We start from the raw sequence: 22,724 nt of genomic DNA on the forward strand, positions 1-22,724 counted from the left end.
CTGGTTTAACATCAGTGCAGATACAGTCAGTAACACAGGGTGCTGGGGGGAGAGGGGTTGCTGAGTGACAGTGTGAGGGCGCTGGATTAACATCAATAGAGACACAGTCAGTAACACAGGTGCTGGGGGGAGAGGGGTGACTGAGTGACAGTGTGAGGGAGCTGGATTAACATTAGTACAGATACAGTCAGTAACACAGGGTGCTGGGGGAGAGGGGTTACTGAGTGACAGTGTGAGGGAGCTGGATTAACATCAGTACAGATACAGTCAGTAACACAGGGGCTGGAGTAGGGGGGCGACTGAGTGTCAGTGTGAGGGAGCTGGATTAACATTAGTACAGACACAGTCAGGAACACAGGGTGCTGGGGGAGATGGGTTACAGAGTGACAGTGTGAGGGAGCTGGATTAACATCAGTACAGACACAGTCAGTAACACAGGGTGCTGGGGGAGAGGGGTTACTGAGTGACAGTGTGAGGGAGCTGGATTAACATCAGTACAGACACAGTCAGTAACACAGGGTGCTGGGGGAGATGGGTTACAGAGTGACAGTGTGTGGGAGCTGGATTAACATCAGTACAGACACAGTCAGTAACACAGGGTGCTGGGGGAGAGGGGTTACTGAGTGACAGTGTGAGGGAGCTGGATTAACATCAGTATAGATACAGTCAGTAACACAGGGTGCTGGGGGAGAGGGGTTACTGAGTGACAGTGTGAGGGAGCTGGATTAACATCAGTACAGACACAGTCAGTAACACAGGGTGCTGGGGGAGATGGGTTACAGAGTGACAGTGTGTGGGAGCTGGATTAACATCAGTACAGACACAGTCAGTAACACAGGGTGCTGGGGGAGAGGGGTTACTGAGTGACAGTGTGAGGGAGCTGGATTAACATCAGTATAGATACAGTCAGTAACACAGGGTGCTGGGGGAGAGGGGTTACTGAGTGACAGTGTGAGGGAGCTGGATTATCATCAGTACAGACACAGTCAGTAACACAGGGTGCTGGGGGAGATGGGATACTGAGTGACGGTGTGAGGGAGCTGCATTAACATCAGTACAGACACAGTCAGTAACACAGGGTGCTGGGGGGAGAGTGGTTACTGAATTACAGTGTGAGGGAGCTGCATTATCATCAGTACAGATTCAGTCAGTAACACAGGGTGCTGGGGGAGAGGGGATACTGAGTGACAGTGTGAGGGAGCTGGTTTAACATCAGTGCAGATACAGTCAGCAACACAGGGTGCTGGGGGGAGAGGGGTTACTGAGTGACAATGTGTTGGAGCTGGATTAACATCATGAGAGACACAGTCAGTAACACAGGTGCTGGGGGGAGCGGGGTGACTGAGTGACAGTGTGAGGGAGCTGTACTAACATCAGTAGAGATACAGTCAGTAACACAGGGTGCTGGGAAAAGGGGTTACTGAGTGACAATGTGAGGGAGCTGGACTAACATCAGTCAAGATACAGTCAGTAACATAGGGTGCTGGGGGGAGGGGTTACTGAGTGACAGTGTGAGGGAGCTGCATTAACATCAGTACAGATACAGTCAGTAACACAGGGTGCTGGGGAAGAGGGTTACTCAATGACAGTGTGAGGGAGCTGGATTGACATCAGTCGAGATACAGTCAGGAACACAGGGTGCTGGGGGAGAGGGATTACTCAGTCACAGTGTGAGGGATCTGGATTAACATCAGTGCAGATTCAGTCAGTAACACAGGGTGCTGGGGGAGAGGGGATACTGAGTGACAGTGTGAGGGAGCTGGTTTAACATCAGTGCAGATACAGTCAGTAACACAGGGTGCTGGGGGGAGAGGGGTTACTGAGTGAGTGTGAGGGAGCTGGTTTAACATCAGTGCAGATACAGTCAGTAAGACAGGGTGCTGGGGGGGAGAGGGGTTACTGAGTGACAATGTGTGGGAGCTGGATTAACATCAATAGAGACACAGTCAGTAACACAGGTGCTGGGGGGAGAGGTGTGACTGAGTGACAGTGTGAGGGCGCTGGATTAACATGAGTACAGATACAGACAGTAACACAGGGTGCTGGGGGAGAGGGGTTACAGAGTGACAGTGTGAGGGAGCTGGATTAACATTAGCACAGATACAGTCAGTAACACAGGGTGCTGGGGGAGAGGGGTTACAGAGTGACAGTGTGAGGGAGCTGGATTAACATCAGTACAGATACAGTCAGTAACACAGAGTGCTGGGGGAGAGGGGTTACTGAGTGACAGTGTGAGGGAGCTGGACTAACATCAGTCAAGATACAGTCAGTAACACAGGGTGCTGGGGGAGAGGGGTTACTGAGTGACAGTGTGAGGGAGCTGGATTAACATCAGTACAGACACAGTCAGTAACACAGGGTGCTGGGGGAGAGGGGTTACTGAGTGACAGTGTGAGGGAGCTGGATTAACATTAGTACAGATACAGTCAGTAACACAGGGTGCTGGGGGAGATGGGTTACAGAGTGACAGTGTGAGGGAGCTGGATTAACATCAGTACAGATACAGTCAGTAACACAGTGTGCTGGGGGAGAGGGGTTAATGAGTGACAGTGTGAGGGAGCTGGATTAACATCAGTACAGACACAGTCAGGAACACAGGGTGCTGGGGGAGAGGGGTTACAGAGTGACAGTGTGAGGGAGCTGGATTAACATCAGTACAGATACAGTCAGTAACACAGTGTGCTGGGGGAGAGGGGTTACTGAGTGACAGTGTGAGGGAGCTGGATTAACATCAGTACAGACACAGTCAGGAACACAGGGTGCTGGGGAGAGGGGTTACAGAGTGACAGTGTGAGGGAGCTGGATTAACATCAGTACAGACACAGTCAGTAACACAGGGTGCTGGGGGAGAGGGGTTACTGAATGACAGTGTGAGGGAGCTGGATTAACATCAGTACAGATACAGTCAGTAACACAGTGTGCTGGGGGAGACGGGTTACTGAGTGACAGTGTGAGGGAGCTGGATTAACATCAGTACAGACACAGTCAGTAACACAGGGTGCTGGGGGAGAGGGGTTACTGAGTGACAGTGTGAGGGAGCTGGATTAACATCAGTACAGACACAGTCAGTAACACAGGGTGCTGGGGGAGAGGGGTTACTGAGTGACAGTTTGAGGGAGCTGGATTAACATCAGTACAGATACAGTCAGTAACACAGGGTGCTGGGGGAGAGGGGTTAATGAGTGACAGTGTGAGGGAGCTGGATTAACATCAGTACAGACACAGTCAGGAACACAGGGTGCTGGGGGAGAGGGGTTACAGAGTGACAGTGTGAGGGAGCTGGATTAACATCAGTACAGACACAGGCAGTAACACAGGGTGCTGGGGGAGAGGGGTTACTGAGTGGCAGTGTGAGGGAGCTGGATTAACATCAGTACAGATACAGTCAGTAACACAGTGTGCTGGGGGAGAGGGGTTACTGAGTGACAGTGTGAGGGAGCTGGATTAACATCAGTACAGACACAGTCAGGAACACAGGGTGCTGGGGAGAGGGGTTACAGAGTGACAGTGTGAGGGAGCTGGATTAACATCAGTACAGACACAGTCAGTAACACAGGGTGCTGGGGGAGAGGGGTTACTGAATGACAGTGTGAGGGAGCTGGATTAACATCAGTACAGATGCAGTCAGTAACACAGTGTGCTGGGGGAGAGGGGTTACTGAGTGACAGTGTGAGGGAGCTGGATTAACATCAGTACAGACACAGTCAGTAACACAGGGTGCTGGGGGAGAGGGGTTACTGAGTGACAGTGTGAGGGAGCTGGATTAACATCAGTACAGACACAGTCAGTAACACAGGGTGCTGGGGGAGAGGGGTTACTGAGTGACAGTGTGAGGGAGCTGGATTAACATCAGTACAGATACAGTCAGTAACACAGGGTGCTGGGGGAGAGGGTTTACTCAGTCACAGTGTGAGGGAGCTGGATTAACATCAGTACAGATACAGTCAGTAACACAGGGTGCTGGGGAAGAGGGTTACAGAGTGACAGTGTGAGGGAGCTGGATTAACATCAGTAGAGATACAGTCAGTAACACAGGGTGCTGGGGGAGAGGGATTACTCAGTCACAGCGTGAGGGAGCTGGATTAACATCAGTACCGATTCAGTCAGTAACACAGGGGTCTGGGGAGATGGGATACTGAGTGACAGTGTGAGGGAGCTGCATTAACATCAGTACAGATACAGTCAGTAACACAGGGTGCTGGGGGGAGAGGGGTTACTGAATTACAGTGTGAGGGAGTTGCATTAGCATCAGTACAGACTCAGTCAGTAACACAGGGTGCTGGGGGAGAGGGGTTACTGAATGACAGTGTGAGGGAGCTGCATTAACATCAGTACAGATTCAGTCAGTAACACAGGGTGCTGGGGGAGAGGGGTTACTGAATGACAGTGTGAGGGAGCTGCATTAACATCAGTACAGATTCAGTCAGTAACACAGGGTGCTGGGGGGGAGAGGGGATACTGAGTGACAGTGTGAGGGAGCTGGATTAACATCAGTGCAGATACAGTCAGTAACACAGGGTGCTGGGGGGAGAGGGGTTGCTGAGTGACAGTGTGAGGGAGCTGGTTTAACATCAGTGCAGATACAGTCAGTAACACTGGGTGCTGGGGGGAGAGGGGTTACTGAGTGACAATGTGTTGGAGCTGGATTAACATCATTAGAGACACAGTCAGTAACACAGGTGCTGGAGGGGAGCGGGGTGACTGAGTGACAGTGTGAGGGAGCTGTACTAACATCAGTAGAGATACAGTCAGTAACACAGGGTGCTGGGAAAAGGGGTTACTGAGTGACAGTGTGAGGGAGCTGGACTAACATCAGTCAAGATACAGTCAGTAACACAGGGTGCTGGGGGAGAGGGGTTACTGAGTGAAAATGTGTTGGAGCTGGATTAACATCATTAGAGACACAGTCAGTAACACAGGTGCTGGCGGGGAGAGGGGTGACTGAGTGACAGTGTGAGGGAGCTGTACTAACATCAGTAGAGATACAGTCAGTAACACAGGGTGCTGGGAAAAGGGGTTACTGAGTGACAGTGTGAGGGAGCTGGACTAACATCAGTCAAGATACAGTCAGTAACACAGGGTGCTGGGGGAGAGGGGTTACTGAGTGACAGTGTGAGGGAGTTGGATTAACATCAGTACAGACACAGTCAGTAACACAGGGTTCTGGGGGAGAGGGGTTACTGAGTGACAGTGTGAGGGAGCTGGATTAACATTAGTACAGATACAGTCAGTAACACAGGGTGCTGGGGGAGAGGGGTTACAGAGTGACAGTGTGAGGGAGCTGGATTAACATCAGTACAGATACAGTCAGGAACACAGGGTGCTGGGGGAGAGGGGTTACAGAGTGACAGTGTGAGGGAGCTGGATTAACATCAGTACAGACACAGTCAGTAACACAGGGTGCTGGGGGAGAGAAGTTACTGACTGACAGTGTGAGGGAGCTGGATTAACATCAGTACAGATACAGTCAGTAACACAGTGTGCTGGGTGAGACGGGTTACTGAGTGACAGTGTGAGGGAGCTGGATTAACATCAGTACAGATACAGTCAGTAACACAGGGTGCTGGGGGAGAGGGGATACAGAATGACAGTGTGAGGGAGCTGCATTAACATCAGTACAGACACAGTCAGGAACACAGGGTGCTGGGGGGGGAGAGGGATTACTGCGTGACAGTGTGAGGGAGCTGGACTAACATCAGTACAGATACAGTCAGTCACACAGGGTGCTGGGGAAGAGGGTTACTCAGTGACAGTGTGAGGGAGCTGGATTAACATCAGTCGAGATACAGTCAGGAACACAGGGTGCTGGGGGAGAGGGATTACTCAGTCACAGTGTGAGGGATCTGGATTAACATCAGTACAGATTCAGTCAGTAACACAGGGTGCTGGGGGAGAGGGGATGCTGAGTGACAGTGTGAGGGAGCTGGTTTAACATCAGTGCAGATACAGTCGGTAACACAGGGTGCTGGGGGGAGAGGGGTTACTGAGTGACAGTGTGAGGGATCTGGTTTAACATCAGTGCAGATACAGTCAGTAACACAGGGTGCTGGGGGCAGAGGGGTTACAGAGTGACAGTGTGAGGGAGCGGGATTAACATCAATAGAGACACAGTCAGTAACACAGGTGCTGGGGGGAGAGGGGTGACTGAGTGTCAGTGTGAGGGAGCTGGATTAACATTAGTACAGATACAGTCAGTAACACAGGGTGCTGGGGGAGAGGGGTTACAGAGTGACAGTGTGAGGGAGCGGGATTAACATCAGTACAGATACAGTCAGTAACACAGGGTGCTGGGGGAGAGGGGTTACTGAGTGACAGTGTGAGGGAGCTGGAATAACATCAGTACAGATACAGTCAGTAACACAGGGGCTGGAGTATGGGGGCGACTGAGTGTCAGTGTGAGGGAGCTGTACTAACATCAGTAGAGATACAGTCAGTAACACAGGGTGCTGGGGGAGAGGGGTTACTGAGTGACAGTGTGAGGGAGCTGGATTAACATTAGTACAGATACAGTCAGTAACCCAGGGTCTGGGGGAGATGGGTTACAGAGTGACAGTGTGAGGGAGCTGGATTAACATCAGTACAGATACAGTCAGGAACACAGGGTGCTGGGGGAGAGGGGTTACATAGTGACAGTGTGAGGGAGCTGGATTAACATCAGTACAGACACAGTCAGTAACACAGGGTGCTGGTGGAGAGGCGTTACTGAGTGACAGTGTGAGGGAGCTGGATTAACATCAGTACAGATACAGTCAGTAACACAGTGTGCTGGGGGAGAGGGGTTACTGAGTGACAGTGTGAGGGAGCTGGATTAACATCAGTACAGACACAGTCAATAACATAGGGTGCTGGGGGAGAGGGGTTACTGAGTGACAGTGTGAGGGAGCTGGATTAACATCAGTACAGATTCAGTCAGTAACACAGGGTGCTGGGGAAGAGGGTTACTGAGTGACAGTGTGAGGGAGCTGGATTAACATCAGTCGAGATACAGTCAGGAACACAGGGTGCTGGGGGAGAGGGATTACTCAGTCACAGTGTGAGGGAGCTGGATTAACATCAGTACAGATTCAGTCAGCAACACAGGGTGCTGGGGGAGAGGGGATACTGAGTGACAGCGTGAGGGAGCTGGTTTAACATCAGTGCAGATACAGTCAGTAACACAGGGTGCTGGGGGGAGAGGGGTTACTGAGTGACAATGTGTGGGAGCTGGATTAACATCATTAGAGACACAGTCAGTAACACAGTTGCTGGGGGGAGAGGGGTGACTGAGTGACAGTGTGAGGGAGCTGTACTAACATCAGTAGAGATACAGTCAGTAGCACAGGGTGCTGGGAAGTGGCGTTACAGAGTGACATTGTGAGGGAGCTGAACTAACATCAGTCAAGATACAGTCAGTAACACAGGGTGCTGGGGGAGAGGGGTTACTGAGTGACAGTGTGAGGGAGCTGGATTAACATCAGTACAGACACAGTCAGTAACACAGGGTGCTGGGGGAGAGGGGTTACAGAGTGACAGTGTGAGGGAGCTGGATTAACATCAGTACAGTCACAGTCAGTAACACAGGGTGCTGGGGGAGAGGGGTTACTGAGTGACAGTGTGAGGGAGCTGGATTAACATCAGTACAGACACAGTCAGTAACACAGGGTGTTGGGGGAGAGCGGTTACTGAGTGACAGTGTGAGGGAGTTGGATTAACATCAGTGCAGATACAGTCAGTAACACAGGGTGCTGGGGGAGAGGGTTTACTCAGTCACAGTGTGAGGGAGCTGGATTAACATCAGTACAGATAGTCAGTAACATAGGGTGTTGGGGGAGAGGGGTTACTGAGTGACAGTGTGAGGGAGCTGGATTAACATCAGTACAGATGCAGTCAGTAACACAGGGTGCTGGGGGAGAGGGGTTACAGCGTAACAGTGTGAGAGAGTTGAATTGACATCAGTGCAGATACAGTCAGTAACACAGTGTGCTGGGGGAGAGGGATTACTGAGTGACAGTGTGAGGGAGTTGGACTAACATCAGTACAGATACAGTCAGTAACACAGGGTGCTGCGGGGAGAGGGGTTACTGAGTGACAGTGTGAGGGAGCTGGATTAACATCAGTACAGATACAGTCAGTAACACTGGGTGCTGCGGGGAGAGGGGTGACTCAGAGACTGTGCGAGGGTGCTGAATTAACATTAGTAGAGATACCGTCAGTAACACACGGTGTTATGGGGAGAGATTGAGCAGATTGGGTTTGTACTCGTTGGAGTTTAGAAGGCTGAGGGATGATCTTATAGAGGCCTATAAGATAATGAAAGGGCTGGATATGGTAGAAGTGGAGGGAATGTGGTGATATAAACAGGGCCTAGTTTTAAGGCTGATTAAATTGGATATCCTAAATTAAAGAATTGGGCACATTGAAATCAAACACAGTCAAACCGCAGGCAGGCCAATTGTACAATACACAAATGTGTCTGGGCCTGACCCATCAACCACCCATCAAAGGTCGTTACACTCTACTTGAGACTTAGCAGGAGATCATGGCACCTCATTGAAATGCATCGGTCTATTGTTAGAAGCCCAGATCGGGCCAGACTTTCTGTCACCAAGAGATCCTGTAGAAAGCTTACCTGATAACAAGTTTAACAACATGGAGATGGACACCTGGGGGGCGGACCCTGGTGTCCTGTCAGGCAGACATCAAGAAACCCACTGGGTATTGGAACCCCCTCCTGGGACCTCAGAGTAGTGTGAGGTAACACATTTAGAAAAGGCAAATAAGCCGATGAAATACACAATAAATGGATGGATTGGGGAAAGAGAGGCCAAAGAAACAGAGATATGTTGGAATCCAGGACAAGCTGCATATACAGAATATTGGTCAAGGCATTAAATGTAAGAAGTTACATTAATCTTATCTTCTGTCTGCAAAAAATCCCTGTCTCTTCATTTCTGTGTCGTCTGTGTAATTTCTATCCCTGATCCTCTGCATCAATGAGATAGAAATTTCTTGCAACTTGCTGAAATGAAACAAATTGGAAATGTGATTGTCTCCCTTTTCAGTGAGGCTCACAGCTTTACCCTCTGTGTGAAAGCTGCTGCCCATCCTCAGCATGGAATTCAATTTAAACATTCCCCACTTACTGCAGAGAAGGGAGCGGCCCCATTCCAGGCATCAAATTCAACCAGTTTGACAACCTGCGGCTAATTCAACTGTCAACAAGTTTCATTCGAAATTTTACTTTAACTCTTCTTGTTCCAGAGATGTTCAGTAAATCCGTCAAATGATAAGAAACAAATTCCAACTGGGACTTCGGAATTTTGAGCAAACATTGATTTCCTGATATTTGTGGTTTCACCCCAGAGCCCAGGAGCCAGTTCCTTGTCAATGAGCTGAGAGAAGGACTGTTTCTATACATGGAGATTAACCGTTTAACTTCCAAACTGAATGATCTCTGAGCAACAATGGCTGCAGCTGTTGGGCAGTGAGCACGAACACTCCAGTTACATTTATTATTGTAAACCAGCAACAGAGACACCAAACACGGTGGATTCTGACCCAATGGAGTTATTCAAGAAGATGCTCAGAATTTCATTCACTCAGGATGACAAGTGAAGTGAATCTATGGCAGGTCATCGTCAACTGTCCTTATCGAGGATGACATCTACTCAGGGTAAATGGAGTTAAGATGCAGATGAGGCAAAATATAATTAATTAGAGGAATAGGCTCAAGGGGCAGAATAATTGCCTCCTGTAACTGTATTTAAATGTTGGTTGAATAATGAAGTGTGAAACTTCTGGAGGATTTGCACCTCCCTTTTAATCAGTTGATCTTGGATTGTTTATTTCAGATGGTGCAACATTTTTATTCAGAGAATGATCAGATAATCGGTTTCAAAGGTCAAACTTTAGAAACCATAGTTTGGCAAAAACACTTGCAATGTTCCATCCTGTGCCATTTATAGAATCAAGCCCCTAAACTTACTGATAGTTTTATTCTGGGTTCAACCAAAATCTCTGAACAAGAGATTTGCTGTCGATTGGTTTTATATATACATATTTGGAAATTACTGATTTATAACCTGACCCAATATGCTGAAGATTCTAGATCGGATCCACAAGGTTAAATATCAATTTTAATGTCAAATTGATAACAGTAAGACAGGTGAGAGCAGTGTGCTCTCTAACACTGCTTCCAACTCTCCATCTCTGTTGGGCGAGTCCCACTGGTTCTCCTGCACCCACCTGGCAGGACAAGACAACAACTCAGGTTGTTGTTTTACTGTGTGTAAATTACAGACAGTGTGGGCCTCCAAATGAAAAGAGAGAATCGAGCCAAAGTTTTGAGTCAGGATGACCCTTCATCAGAACTTTTATTTTAGCTCATACTTTAACATCCTAAGGCGTTCTATAAATATGTGAAGAGTAAAAGGATGAGACATGAAGGAATAGGGCCTATAAAACGTGAAGGCGGGAAAATCAGTACGGAACCAGTATAAATGGCAGAGGTGCTTAATGAGAATTTTGTCTCGGTTTTCACAGAGGAGAAGGACATGGGTGGATGTACTGTGGGCATGCGATGGACTGAAAAGATTGAGTATGTGGACTTTAACAAAGAGGTTGTGCTGGACTCTTTGAATGGCATCAAGAAAGATAAGTCGCCGGGTCCGGATGGGATGTACCCCAGGTTACTGTGGGAGGCGAGGGAAGAGATTGCAGAGCCTCTGGCGATAATCTTTGCATCGTCGATGGAGATGGGAGAGGTGCCGGAGGATTGGAGGATTGCGGATGTGGTTCCTATTTTCAAGAAGGGGAATAGGGATAGCCCAGGAAATTACCGACCGGTGAGTCTAACCTCAGTGGTTGGTAAGCTGATGGAGAAGATCCTGAGGGACAAGATTTATGAGCATTTGGAGAGGTTTAGTATGCTCAGGAATACTCAGCATGGCTTTGTAAAAGGCAGATCGTGCCTTACGAGCCTGGCGGAGTTCTTCGAAAATGTGACTAAACACATTGACAAAGGGAAAGCGGTAGATGTGGTTTATATGGATTTTAGCAAGGCGTTTGATAAGGTCCCCCATGCAAGGCTTCTAGAAAAAGTGAGAGGGCATGGGATCCAAGGGGCTGCTGCCCTGTGGATCCAGAACTGGTTTGCCCAAAGGAGGCAGAGAGTGTGTATGGATGGGTCTTTTTCTAAATGGAGGTCGGTCACCAGTGGTGTGCCCCAGGGATCTGTTCTGGGACCCTTGCTGTTTGACATTTTCATAAATGACCTGGATGAGGAAGTGGACGGATGGGTTGGTAAGTTTGCCGACGACACGAAGGTTGGTGGGGTTGTGGATAGTCTGGAGGGATGTCAGAGGTTACAGAGGGACATAGATAGGATGCAAGACTGGGCGGAGAAGTGGCAGATGGACTTCAACCCAGATAAATGCATCGTGGTCCATTTTGGCAATTCAAATTGGATGAAGGAGTACAATATTAAGGGAAAGACTCTTAGTACTGTGGAGGATCAGAAGGACCTTGGGGTCCGGGTCCATAGGACTCTAAAATCGGCCCCGCAGATGGAGGAGGTGGTTAAGAAGACGTATGGTGTGCTGGCCTTTATCAATCGAGGGATTGAGTTTAGGAGCCCGGGGATAATGATGCAGCTCTATAAGACCCTTGTCAGACCCCACTTGGAGTACTGTGCTCAATTCTGGTCGCCTCACTATGGGAAGGATGTGGAAAAGATTGAAAGGGTGCAGAGGCGATTTACAAGGATGTTGCCTGGATTGAGTGGCATGTCTTATGAGGATAGGCTGAGGGAGCTCAGTCTTTTCTCCTTGGAGAGACTTAGGATGAGAGGAGACCTAATAGAGGTATATAAGATGTTGAGAGGCATAGATCGGGTGAACTCTCAGAGGCTTTTTCCCAGGGTGGAAATGTCTGCTACGAGAGGACACAGGTTATAGGTGCTGGGGGGTAGGTACAGGGGAAATGTTAGGCGGAAGTTTTTCACACAGAGGGTGGTGGGCGAGTGGAATCGGCTGCCGTCAGTGGTAGTGGAGGCAAACTCAATAGGGTATTTTAAGAAACTCCTGGATGAGTACATGGGACTTAATAGGATGGAGGGTTATAGGTAGGCCTAAAAGGTAGGGATATGTTCGGCACAACTTGTGGGGCCGAAGGGCCTGTTTTGTGCTGTAGTTTTCTATGTTTCTATGTTTAAGTTTCCTGACCTACTAGCTGTAATTGAATTAGAATTTGACTGTATTTAATTCTTAGAAATCAGGAACACAGAGAGACTAAGTGAGTTGGTAAAGCTACAGCACAAAAAAACCCTGCAAATCTATGAATAGTCAGTGTGAGGCCATCCACTTCAGTTCTGATGTTCTAGTAACAGCTAACTGCATTCTAATGTTCCAGTGCAGAGTTAGCTGCGTTCTAATTCAGTAGTTCCAGTGCACTTAGTTACAGGAGCTAAGTTCAGACATAATTGCCCCACTCCCATGAAGCACCTCAGCACAGCTCTGTGCAGTCAGGGTCAAGTGTGGGTCAAGACTGGCAGGCCCCTGTCACATTAGGATCTTCTTTGGGGTATGGATTTCTGGGGACACTATCCCCAGGGGGCACCGCAGGGGTGATCAGTGCCAGTAATAGGAATTTCTTCAAATGTGGACTTACCATCTTAGGAAACAACACCCTCCAAGCACTGGGTGCAATTGACCAAGAACTCGCAGAACTCAGACTATACACACAGCAAGCGAGATATGCAGTAGACTATCAGCTAGCCAGACAAGGAGGGGTATGCACCATCATCAAAGGAAAATGCATCACATATGTACACGACGAGACATTAAACATAACAGCAGCCATGTCCGGGATACAAAAGCAATTGGATAGCTTTAAACAGGGATTTACAGGGACTGATGGGTGGTTAGGGTGGCTGTTTAACACAGTTTGGGGAGCATACATTATGACGGGATTAATTTTAGTAGTAGCCATCCTGTTCACACTCTGCCTGGGCCTAACCTGTATTAAAGTGATATGTGCAAATATTGCATCAAGAATGCTACCCACTGCCAGTATCCAGATGCAAGAATTTAACCACACCACAGAGGAAGAGGAACAACGGCAAGGACGACATCTGTACAAGTCACTGTACCTCTCAAGATCGTCCATGGGGGGTCAGCCATGAATGGGACCCCCTGGACGAGAGGAGGGACTGAAGTAGGCCATTTTCCAAAAGCCATATTTTTATTATCTCATCAATATTCACCTCATTAAACATATTCATTTATTGGACTGATTGGCACCATTTATAACGTGCCCACAATGCAGAGGGGAACACCCGAATGGACATTCGTTTAAATCCCCCTCTGCACAGCTGAGAGACCTTTCATTTCAAAGCCGACAAAAGCTTTGCCCAGCAACAGCACGAAGCTGCATTTTAAACCGGCCTTTGGCCAGAAGATCGGGATATCTGCGAGTCAAGGCCTGGAGTGGGTTATATGGCATAACCGGACTGTCAATAAAATATTACAGGAATAAAATGGCCAAGGCAGGCAAAGAAACTTAATAAACTAGGATAAAAAGAATAAGAGATTAGATTAAATCCCCCTACACACAGCAGGACAAAATGACATTAACACCTAATCTCGCAAGCATAGAATACAGACACAAAACAGTAGAGATCGATGTAGATAAGGGGACACATCGAGAGGATAATGGGAAACACATTAAAACACCGGGGCAAGAACAGGCAGTCCCATTAACACGGACACACACCATACAGATGCAAATTGACAAGTCTCTCCGGGAACTTCCTGACCAGACAGGCCATTTTATAAATATTGTAAAAATGTATGAGCAAATGTTCCCGCTCGAATTTGGATTCCTATAAATATCCAGAGCAAATGTATAACCATTGAGATCAACGTGGCCAAGCACTGTTTCTAAGCTGGCTACAGGGGTCTCCCTGGGTTCCCAGTAATTGTACATGAAAGAAAAACGCTTTGAACCTTGCCTTGCGACTCGACTTCCTTGAATGCACTGGTACAAGGGACTTTTCCCTACAACAAGATAGAGAGAGAGTAACAGAGAGAGGGAAGGAAAGGAATGGAGTGAGAGTCACAGAGAGGGAGAGGAAGTGATTGAGATAGAGTGTGTTCGGCAGAGTTCCTGCAATGCTGAGTACAATGGCCTTTTAAAGTACCACGCAGAACACAACAAATAGGAGCAGAAGTGGGCCATTCTGCTCCTCCCATTGATAAGATCATGGCTGATCTGACTGTGGCCTGAACTCTACTTTGCTGCGTGTCTCCCCATAATGCTCAACTCACTCTCTGGGGAAAGTGGTTAGCACTGCTGCTTCACAGCGCCGAGGACCTGGATTTGATACCCGGCTTGGGTCACTGTCTGTGCGGAGTTTGCATGTTCTCCCCGTGTCTGTGTAGGTTTCCTCCGGGTGCTCCGGTTTCCTCCCATATTCTGAAAGACGTGCTGGTTCGGTGCATTGATCCGAACAGGCGCCAACTAGAGGAATTTCACAGTAACTTCATTGCAGTGTTAATGTAAGACTGACTTGTGACCAATAAATGAATTTTAACTTTGACTTCTAAACACTAACCACCCCCTGAGAGAACAAATTATTCCTCCTCATCTCCATCTTTAATGGGAGCTGTATGAATTTTAAACTGTGCCCTCCCTGATACTAGATTCCCCCATGTTGGCCCTGTTCTGTGATAATACAGATGTTTAAAGATTATTCAGTAGTTCTTTAAGGATAGCAGACACAGGGAAAGAAGAAGTGACTCTGTACACAACAGATATATTTCAAGGGTATATATATGAGTGGGCAGTAATCTTCTCTCAGAATCAGACAGATTGTGGGTTCAGCTCAGAGCCTCAAATACTAGGCCCTCAGCATCGATCAGAGACTCCGAACACAGCATGATGGGAGAGCGGACAAAGGAAACTGGTGTTGAATTTGTGAGCCTTGCTTTGTGGGAAGCTTTAGTGCTTGGGGAGAATGTCAACTTCTGAATGGACCTACCATATATTAAGCTGATCTTTCACTACACACTATCGGTAACTGCAACACTATATTCTGCACCCTTTCCTCTCCTTCTCCCCTGTGTACTCTATGAACGGTATGTTTTGTCTGTATAGCGCACAAGAAACAATACTTTTCACTGCATCCCAATACAAATCAATCAAATCAAATCCAATTAACACGGTGAAGTTTGGACCCTGTGGGGTGACAGTTGTCTGAATACAGATTCTATCTTATTGTAACATTCAGGTACCACGTGTACTGAGCTCACCAGCGTTCTGTCTGTATTGTGTGAATCCAGTCTTGAAATATCCACTAATATTGCTAATTCTGCCAAAACAGAAACAGAAAGAGTGTTTGAATTCTCCGTGATTAGAGCCCTTAATGATAAACAACATGGTGGATGAGAGGGATAGAGAGAGAGAGGAAGAGATACAGAGTAACAGAGAGGTCGGGAGAATGAGAGAGAGCAATGCAGAGAGTAACAGTTGTCTGAATACAGATTCTATCTTATTGTAACATTAAGCTACCACATGTACTGAGCTCACCAGCATTTGCAGAAGCCATTATATAAATACTGTTCTGTCTGTATTGTGTGAATCCAATCTTGAAATTTGCACTCATGTTGCTAATTCTGCCAAGACAGAAACAGAAAGAGTGTTTGAATTCTCCGTGATTAGAGCCCTTAATGATAAACAACATGGTGGATGAGAGGGATAGAGAGAGAGAGGAAGAGAGAGAGAGATGGAGCGATGCAGAGTAACAGAGAGATAGGGAGAGGGAGCAATGCAGAGAGTAACAGTTAGACAGTGAGGAATAGAGATTAATTCAGATGGATAGTGAGTGACAGGGGAGTCCGAGACACTCCATAAGCAAGGTAAAGATTTGAAAATGGAGGAGTGTTTCTTATCCACTTATAATAGATAATCCACACTCACACCACTCACATTTCACACTCTCTGCTCAGTCCTGTGTTGGGGGGTGTTGAGTGTCGGATCAGTGTTTGCTTTTCTCAAACCGCACTGATATTCCCAACAAGGGCAAGAGGTTTGTGTTTAAAAATGTAAACATTTAAAAGCAAAACTAGACCGGATTTGGTTAAATCTCATGGGATCCAGGATGAGGTGGCCAAATGGATACAAAATTGGTTGATGACAGAAGACAGAAGGTGGTTGTCGAGGGTTGTTCTATTTTCAAACTGGAGGCCTGTGACCAGCCTCAGGGATCGGTGCTGGGTCCCCTGCTATTTGTAATTTATATTAATAATTTAGATGAGAATTTAGGAGGCATGGTTAGTAATTTTGCAGATGACACCAGGATTTGTGGCATAGTGGACAGTGAAGAAAGTTATCTCGGATTGCAACGGGATCTTGATCATTTGATCGAGTGGGCTGATGAATGGTGGATGGAGTTTAATTTAGATAAACGCAAGGTGATGCACTTTGGTAGATCGAACCAGCGCACTACTTAGTTAGTGGTAGGGCATTGGTGAGAGTTATAGAACAGAGATCTAGGCGTACAGATTCATAGCTCCTTGAAAGTGGAGTCACAATGGATAGAGTGGTGAAGAAGGCATTCCACATGCTTGGTTTCATTGGTCAGAATACTGAATGGGATTTGGGACATCATGTTGAAGTTGTACAAGACATTGGGTAAGGCCACACTTGGAATACTGTGTACTGTTCTGGTCACCCTATTATACCAAGGATATTACTAAACTAGGAAGTGTGCAGAAAAGAACTACTGGGATACTGCAGGGTCTTGATGGTTTGAGTTATAAGCAGAGGCTGCAAAGACTGGGACATTTTCTCCTGGAGCATAGGAGGCTTCGGGGTGGTCGAACAGTGGCCTCGCTGGATTCACTCTGTCCTTTCAGATTCAGTCTCACAGGCCTGGCTGTGTTCACTGTGTCCTTTGAGATTCAGTGTCACAAGCCTGGCTGGGATCACTCTATCCTTCGAGATTCAGTGTCACAGGCATTGCTGGGTTCTGTCTGTCGCTTGAGATACAGTCCCATATGCCTGGCTGGATTCACTCTGTTCTTTAGGATTCAGTGTCACAGGCCTGGCTGGGTTCAGTGCCAGGTTCACAGGAGTGCCCGTGTCAATTAGTAGTTCCCTCTCGCTCGATTTGAAGTCCCAACTATCTCAATTTGGAGTGCCCCCTATCTCGATTGCGAGTGACCCTCTAACGATTAGGAGTGTCCCATCTTGATTTGGAGTGTCCTGATCTGCAATAAGGGAGCCTTCTATCTCGATTAGGAATGCCCCCCTGTTTAGATTTGGACCAGTGACTATTTCAGTGAGGTGTGCCCCCCGTCATTTCTGAGTGTCCCCGGTCAATTAGGAACGCTGCCTACCTCGATTAGGTCTGCCCCTCCCTCGATTAGGAGTGCCCCGTATCTCGAATGATGGAGCCTTCTATATCAGTTCGGGGTGCCTCCTATTTAGATTTGGAGCAGCGACTAATTCAATTAGCAGTCCCCCCCCCATCGCCATTGGCAGTGCCCCCCTCCCCGTTGCCGTTAGCAGTGCCCCGCCGTCGCCGTTAGCAGTGCCCCCCTCCCCCCGTCACCGTTAGCAGTGTCCCCCCGTCACCGTTAGCAGTGCCCCCCCCGCCGCCGTTAGCAGTGCCCCCCCGCCCCTGTCACCGTTAGCAGTGACCCCTCCCCCCATCGCTGTTAGCAGTGCCCCCCCATCTCGATTGGGAGCACGCCGTATCTCGAATAAGAGAGACTTCTATCCCGATTAGGTGTGCTCCCATTTAGATTTAGAGCAGTGACAGTTTCAATTCTGAGTGCCCGCATATCAGCTCGCAGTGCTCCTGTCAATGAGGAGTGCCCAGGTGAATCACAAGTGCCCCCAATTTCAGTTTGGAATGCCCCCATCTTGATTACATGCGCCCTTATCTCGATTAGAAGGCCATGGACCAAATCCTGAGTGGAATGACAAGAATCCAGACTGACCTGGATGAGATCTTGCTCATGGATTTGACTATTTTCCCAGTACTTGGAGAATACCTTAGAGGTTGCAGGAGCACGGCCTGCAAATCAAGAGAGAAATATGAGTTCTTCAAGGACTCCATTGAATGCCTGGGTCATGAAATGGATTGCACAAGGCCCAAGATGGAGGTCATCATGAAAGCCCCAAGACCAGACAATGTGTCCCAATTCAGGTGATTTTTGGGTCTAATTGTTGTACCTGTTAATCTCAGATACTTTCAACCAGTTTACTTACTCCAAGGTTTTACCCCGGTGCCCTTATTTGCAAGGTGGACAAGGACAAACATAAGTAAAGATTCAACAAGTTTATTAAATAACACTATTAACCCTTAAATTACCCACATAAAACAAGAGGATACCCCAGCAGATTCAAGTATACTACCCGTAAAGATGCTTTGGTTAAACTGCAGGCCCGATTCTCTGAGTCCCTCTGGTCTGTCGTCACGAAGGTGAGTCTCGATGGCCGCTTCTTCCTTCCTTCCTTCCTTCCTTCTCTGGTCAGTCTTCCGAATGGTCACGGCTGTCTCCCCTGTCGAGTCTTCGCTCCTTGTGCCTCTGAGTGTGTCCCTTTATCCCCAGCCTGCTTGCCTTTCCAGAAACTTCTCTGGCTTCTGGCCAATGAGGTCCCAGGAGGGGGTTCCAATACCCAGTGGGTTTCTTGATGTCTGCCTGACAGGACACCAGGGTCCGCCCCGCAGGTGTCCATCTCCATGTTGTTAAACTTGTTATCAGGTAAGCTTTCTACAGGATCTCTTGGTGACAGAAAGTCTGGCCCGATCTGGGCTTCTAACAATAGACCGATGCATTTCAATGAGGTGCCATGATCTCCTGCTAAGTCTCAAGTAGAGTGTAACGACCTTTGATGGGTGGTTGATGGGTCAGGCCCAGACACATTTGTGTATTGTACAATTGGCCTGCCTGCGGTGTGACTGTGATTGATTTCAATGTGCCCAATTCTTCAATTTAGGATATCCAATTTTATCAGCCTTAAAACTAGGCCCTGTTTATATCACCACATAATCAATTACTATGACAAGCTCATTCCGGATCTGGCGACAGCATTGAAACTGATGCTCCAGTTGCTGGTGAAAGGAGAGCCGTGGAAGTGAATTAAAAATAGGAGGCTTCTCTGGTGCTAAAGCAGGCTTTGAAGAGATTGGAAATGCGAGTTCAATTTAACCCAAAGTTACCGCTGCACCTTAAATGCGACGCCTCGCCCAATGGGATTGGGGTTGTCCTGTCTCACGTTATGTCAAACGGAGTGGAAGATCCATAGTATTCGCTTCTAGATCATTGACGAAAGCTGAGGAAAAGTTTGCTCGGGTGGAAAAAGGAGGCTGAGGCATCGTCTTTGCATCAAGAAATTAAAAGCTCTGCCATGATGATGTTGTGACGGAGCTCGAAGGGCTGAATTACTGACTCCCATTCATAATTCCTAAATTTTATCTTCCATCCTTGGACTATTCACTGGGATACCGTCCATGGCAGCAGTTTGATTGCAGAGGTGGGTGTTGGTGCTGTCAGTCAGAGAAACACGGCATTGCGGATGCTCTGTCAAGGCTGCCTTTGCCTGGAGATAAAGATGTTCCCGCTGGAATGTGCACACAATGCATTTCACACAAGAAGATAAAGTTCCGGTAACCGCTAACCAGTTACCCGGAATGATCCGGTTATGAGGCAGGGTGTGCAACTTGTCCAGAGAGGGACGACGAGTAGAAAGCACCTGGAGTTACAGCGGTAAATGTGCGGAAGCTGGGAGTTGTCGGTGTTGCTGGATGTTTATTCTGGGCTATGAGAGCCTCAATCCCCCATCATTAAGAGGAAAGGTGCTGGAACGGGAGCACCAAGAGCACCCGGGGGTGCTGCCAATGGAAGAAACAACAAGAAGCTGTATGTGGTGCTGGGGTTGAAAGTGGGATGGTGCGAATGCTGCGCTTGGGGACGGAAGGTGCCGCCCTTGCTGCCTCTTGCTGGCTGGAATGGCAGCGAATCCACAGCGAGTCGCTGCTTCATCACAATCTGCCCGACTCCACCCACACTGGCTGTCAATCACTCTGCTGGAGCGGCTTCCTATTGGCTGTGTTCAGCTGATGGACAGCAGAATGGACCAATGGAGAATGAGGGTGCAGTGATGGATTGTGCAATGAATCAATAAGGCTTTTGACAAGGTACCACATGGCAGGTTGTTGCACAACCTACATCATGGGACCCAGGGTGAGGTAGTTAAATGGATACAAAATTGGCTTGATGACAGAAGCCAGTGAATGGTTGTCCAGTGTTGTTTTTCAAACTGGAGGCCTGTGACCAGCGGTGTCCTCTGGGATCAGTGCTGGGTCCACTGTTATTTGTCATTTATATTAATGATTTGGATGAGAATATAGGAGGCATGGTTGGTAAGTTTGCAGATGACACCAAGATTGGTCGCACAGTGGACAGTGAAGAAGGTTATCTCGGATTGCAATGGGATCTTGATCAATTGGGCCAGTGGGCTGACGAATGGCAGATGGAGTTTAATTTGGACAAATGCGAGGTGATGCATTTTGGTAGATTGATCCAGGGCAGGACTTACTCAGTTAATGGTAGGGTGTTGGGGAGAGTTACGGAACAAAGAGATCTCGGGTACGGGTTCATGGCTCCTTGAAAGTGGAGTCACAGGTGGACAGAGTGGTGAGGAAGGCATTCGGCATGCCTGGTTTCATTGGTCAGAACATTGAATACAGGAGTTGGGACGTCTTGTTGAAGTTGTACAAGACATTGGTAAGGCCCCACTTGGAATACTGTGTACAGTTCTGGTCACCCTATTATAGAAAGGATATTATTAAACTAGAAAGAGTGCAGAAAAGATTTACTGGGATGCTACCGGGACTTGATGGATTGAGTTCGAAGGAGGAGTTGGATAGACTGGGACTTTTTTCTTTGGAGCGTAGGAGGCTGAGGGGTGATCTTATAGAGGTCTATAAAATAATGAGGGCACAGATCAGCTGGATAGTTCATGTCTTTTCCCAAAGGTCGGGGAGTCTAAACCTTAGAGGGCAGAGGTTGAAGGTGAGAGAGGCAATTATTTCACACACAGGGTGGTGAGTGTCTGGAACGAGCTGCCAGAGGGAGGAGTAGAGGTGGGGACAATTGTCTCTTAAAAAGCATTTAGTTAGATGGGTGTAGAGGGATATGGGCCAAATGTGGGCAATTGGGACGAGTTTAGGGGTTTAAAAACAGGGGCAGCCTGGACAAGTTGGGCTGAAGGGCCTGTTTCCATGCTGTATGTAAATCTGAATGATGACGCAATGAGGTGCCGCCCACTCAGTGACGTGGCTGGAAGCGGCCGTTAAACGGTTTCCGCGCGCGGCTGGAGGGGGCGTTCTGACGTCACTGCCGACGCACAGCACGTGACCTGGATCTGGCCAATCGGCGAGCGGACAAACAGCCGCCGCCGTCTCGAGTGCGGAGTTCAGGCGCCGCGCCGTTTCTCACTGCGTGTGCGGGGCTTTCCCAGCGGCGTTTCTCACTGCGTGTGCGGGGCTTTCCCAGCGACGTTTCTCACTACGTGTGCGGGGCTTTCCCAGCGGCGTTTCTCACTGCGTGTGCGGGGCTTTCCCAGCGGCGTTTCTCACTGCGTGTGCGGGGCTTTCCCAGCGGCGTTTCTCACTGCGTGTGCGGGGCTTTCCCAGTGACGTTCACACCGAATTTTTGAATAACGGTAAGGAATTAAATAAGAGAAAGAGTCTCCACTTCAGCGGCGCCGACTCTCGCTGACTGGGGTTGTCCCCAGTGGCAGCGAGTCGCTGCTTCATCACAAGCTGCCCGAGTGCGCCCCGCACTGGCTGCCAATCATTCTGCTGGAGCGGGTTCCTATTGGCTGTGTTCATTTGACGGACAGCAGAATGCACCAATGGGGAATGAGGGTGCGGTGAGGTCCCGCCCACTCTGAAAGCGGCTCGCGGTCACGTGGGAACGGCCGTTCACGGTTTCTGCGCGCGGCTGGAGAGGGGGGTCTGAAGTCACTGCCGCTCACAGCACGTGACCGGGATCTGACCAATCCACGAGCCGAAAAGCAGCGGCCGCCGACCGGAGTGAGCCTGCGCGAACTTCACTCCGGGAGGGTGCGGTCCGCTTCCTACTGCGCGCAGGCGCACTGCGGTTTTTTCACTGCGTATCCGGGTATTTCCGGGTCTGTGAATCACGGGGAGGAATGAACGGCCCAGAAAAAGTTTGAACTCCAACAACATTCAGCTTGAGGATTAAAATGTCGGTTTCCTGTGTAAATACAGCCTGTCTTTGTATCATATTAACAGAGCGGGGACGGTCAGTTACATTGTGGGCGGCGCGGTGGCTCAGTGGTTGGTGCTGCGGTCTCACAGCGCCAGGGAGCCGGCTTCAATTCCCGGCCTTGGCTCACTGTCTGTGTGGAGTCTGCACATTCTCCCCGTGTCTGCGGCCCTTTCCTCACACTCTCCAAACATCAGCAGCACAGGGGGCACTGGCCAGGCTCAGTTGCTGCTCAGTGTCAGGGGGATTAGCAGAGTCAACACGGGGATAGGGTCTGGGTGGGATTGTGGGCGGTACAGACTGGATGGACCAAATGGCCTCCTCCTGCACTGCAGCAATTGGATGATTCAATGTTTCACAGAAAGATCTGTTATTACAATTGAGGCCTTGTCTGTGTAAACACTGTACAGCACCATCAAAATTATTACAGTTCGATTAAGC

General features: G+C 48.6%; 1 protein-coding gene and 1 long non-coding RNA gene across 9 annotated transcripts in view; one reads left to right on the top strand and one right to left on the bottom strand.

Moving 5' to 3' along the window:
- Window positions 1–19,545, bottom strand: part of LOC144482140 (uncharacterized) — a 43,006-nt gene extending 23,461 nt beyond the window's left edge. For 2 of the 3 annotated variants that reach the window (XR_013495874.1, XR_013495873.1), the window contains exons 1-4: window positions 18,400–19,545; window positions 17,982–18,058; window positions 15,565–15,650; window positions 15,288–15,346 (exon numbers count right to left, since the gene is read on the bottom strand). This is a non-coding gene — a long non-coding RNA (uncharacterized LOC144482140). The remainder of the gene's footprint in view (window positions 1–15,287; window positions 15,347–15,564; window positions 15,651–17,981; window positions 18,059–18,399) is intronic. The other variant, XR_013495872.1, reaches the window with a different exon arrangement.
- LOC144482138 (NACHT, LRR and PYD domains-containing protein 3-like) overlaps window positions 10,693–22,724 on the top strand; it is a 106,361-nt gene continuing 94,329 nt past the window's right edge. For 3 of the 6 annotated variants that reach the window (XR_013495871.1, XM_078201361.1, XM_078201363.1), the window contains exons 1-2: window positions 21,196–21,512; window positions 21,616–21,714. Coding sequence is in view for 1 of the 6 variants with exons in the window: in XM_078201360.1 (XP_078057486.1) it covers window positions 10,768–10,823 (56 nt within the window). In the remaining 5 variants the exon portion in view is untranslated. Of the gene's footprint in view, window positions 10,824–21,195; window positions 21,513–21,615; window positions 21,715–22,073; window positions 22,276–22,724 lie in introns of those variants that run through there. The other 3 variants (XM_078201360.1, XM_078201362.1, XM_078201364.1) reach the window with 3 other exon arrangements.

The sequence above is a fragment of the Mustelus asterias genome, assembly GCF_964213995.1.
Source record: "Mustelus asterias chromosome 26 unlocalized genomic scaffold, sMusAst1.hap1.1 SUPER_26_unloc_29, whole genome shotgun sequence".
Lineage (NCBI taxonomy): Eukaryota > Metazoa > Chordata > Chondrichthyes > Carcharhiniformes > Triakidae > Mustelus > Mustelus asterias.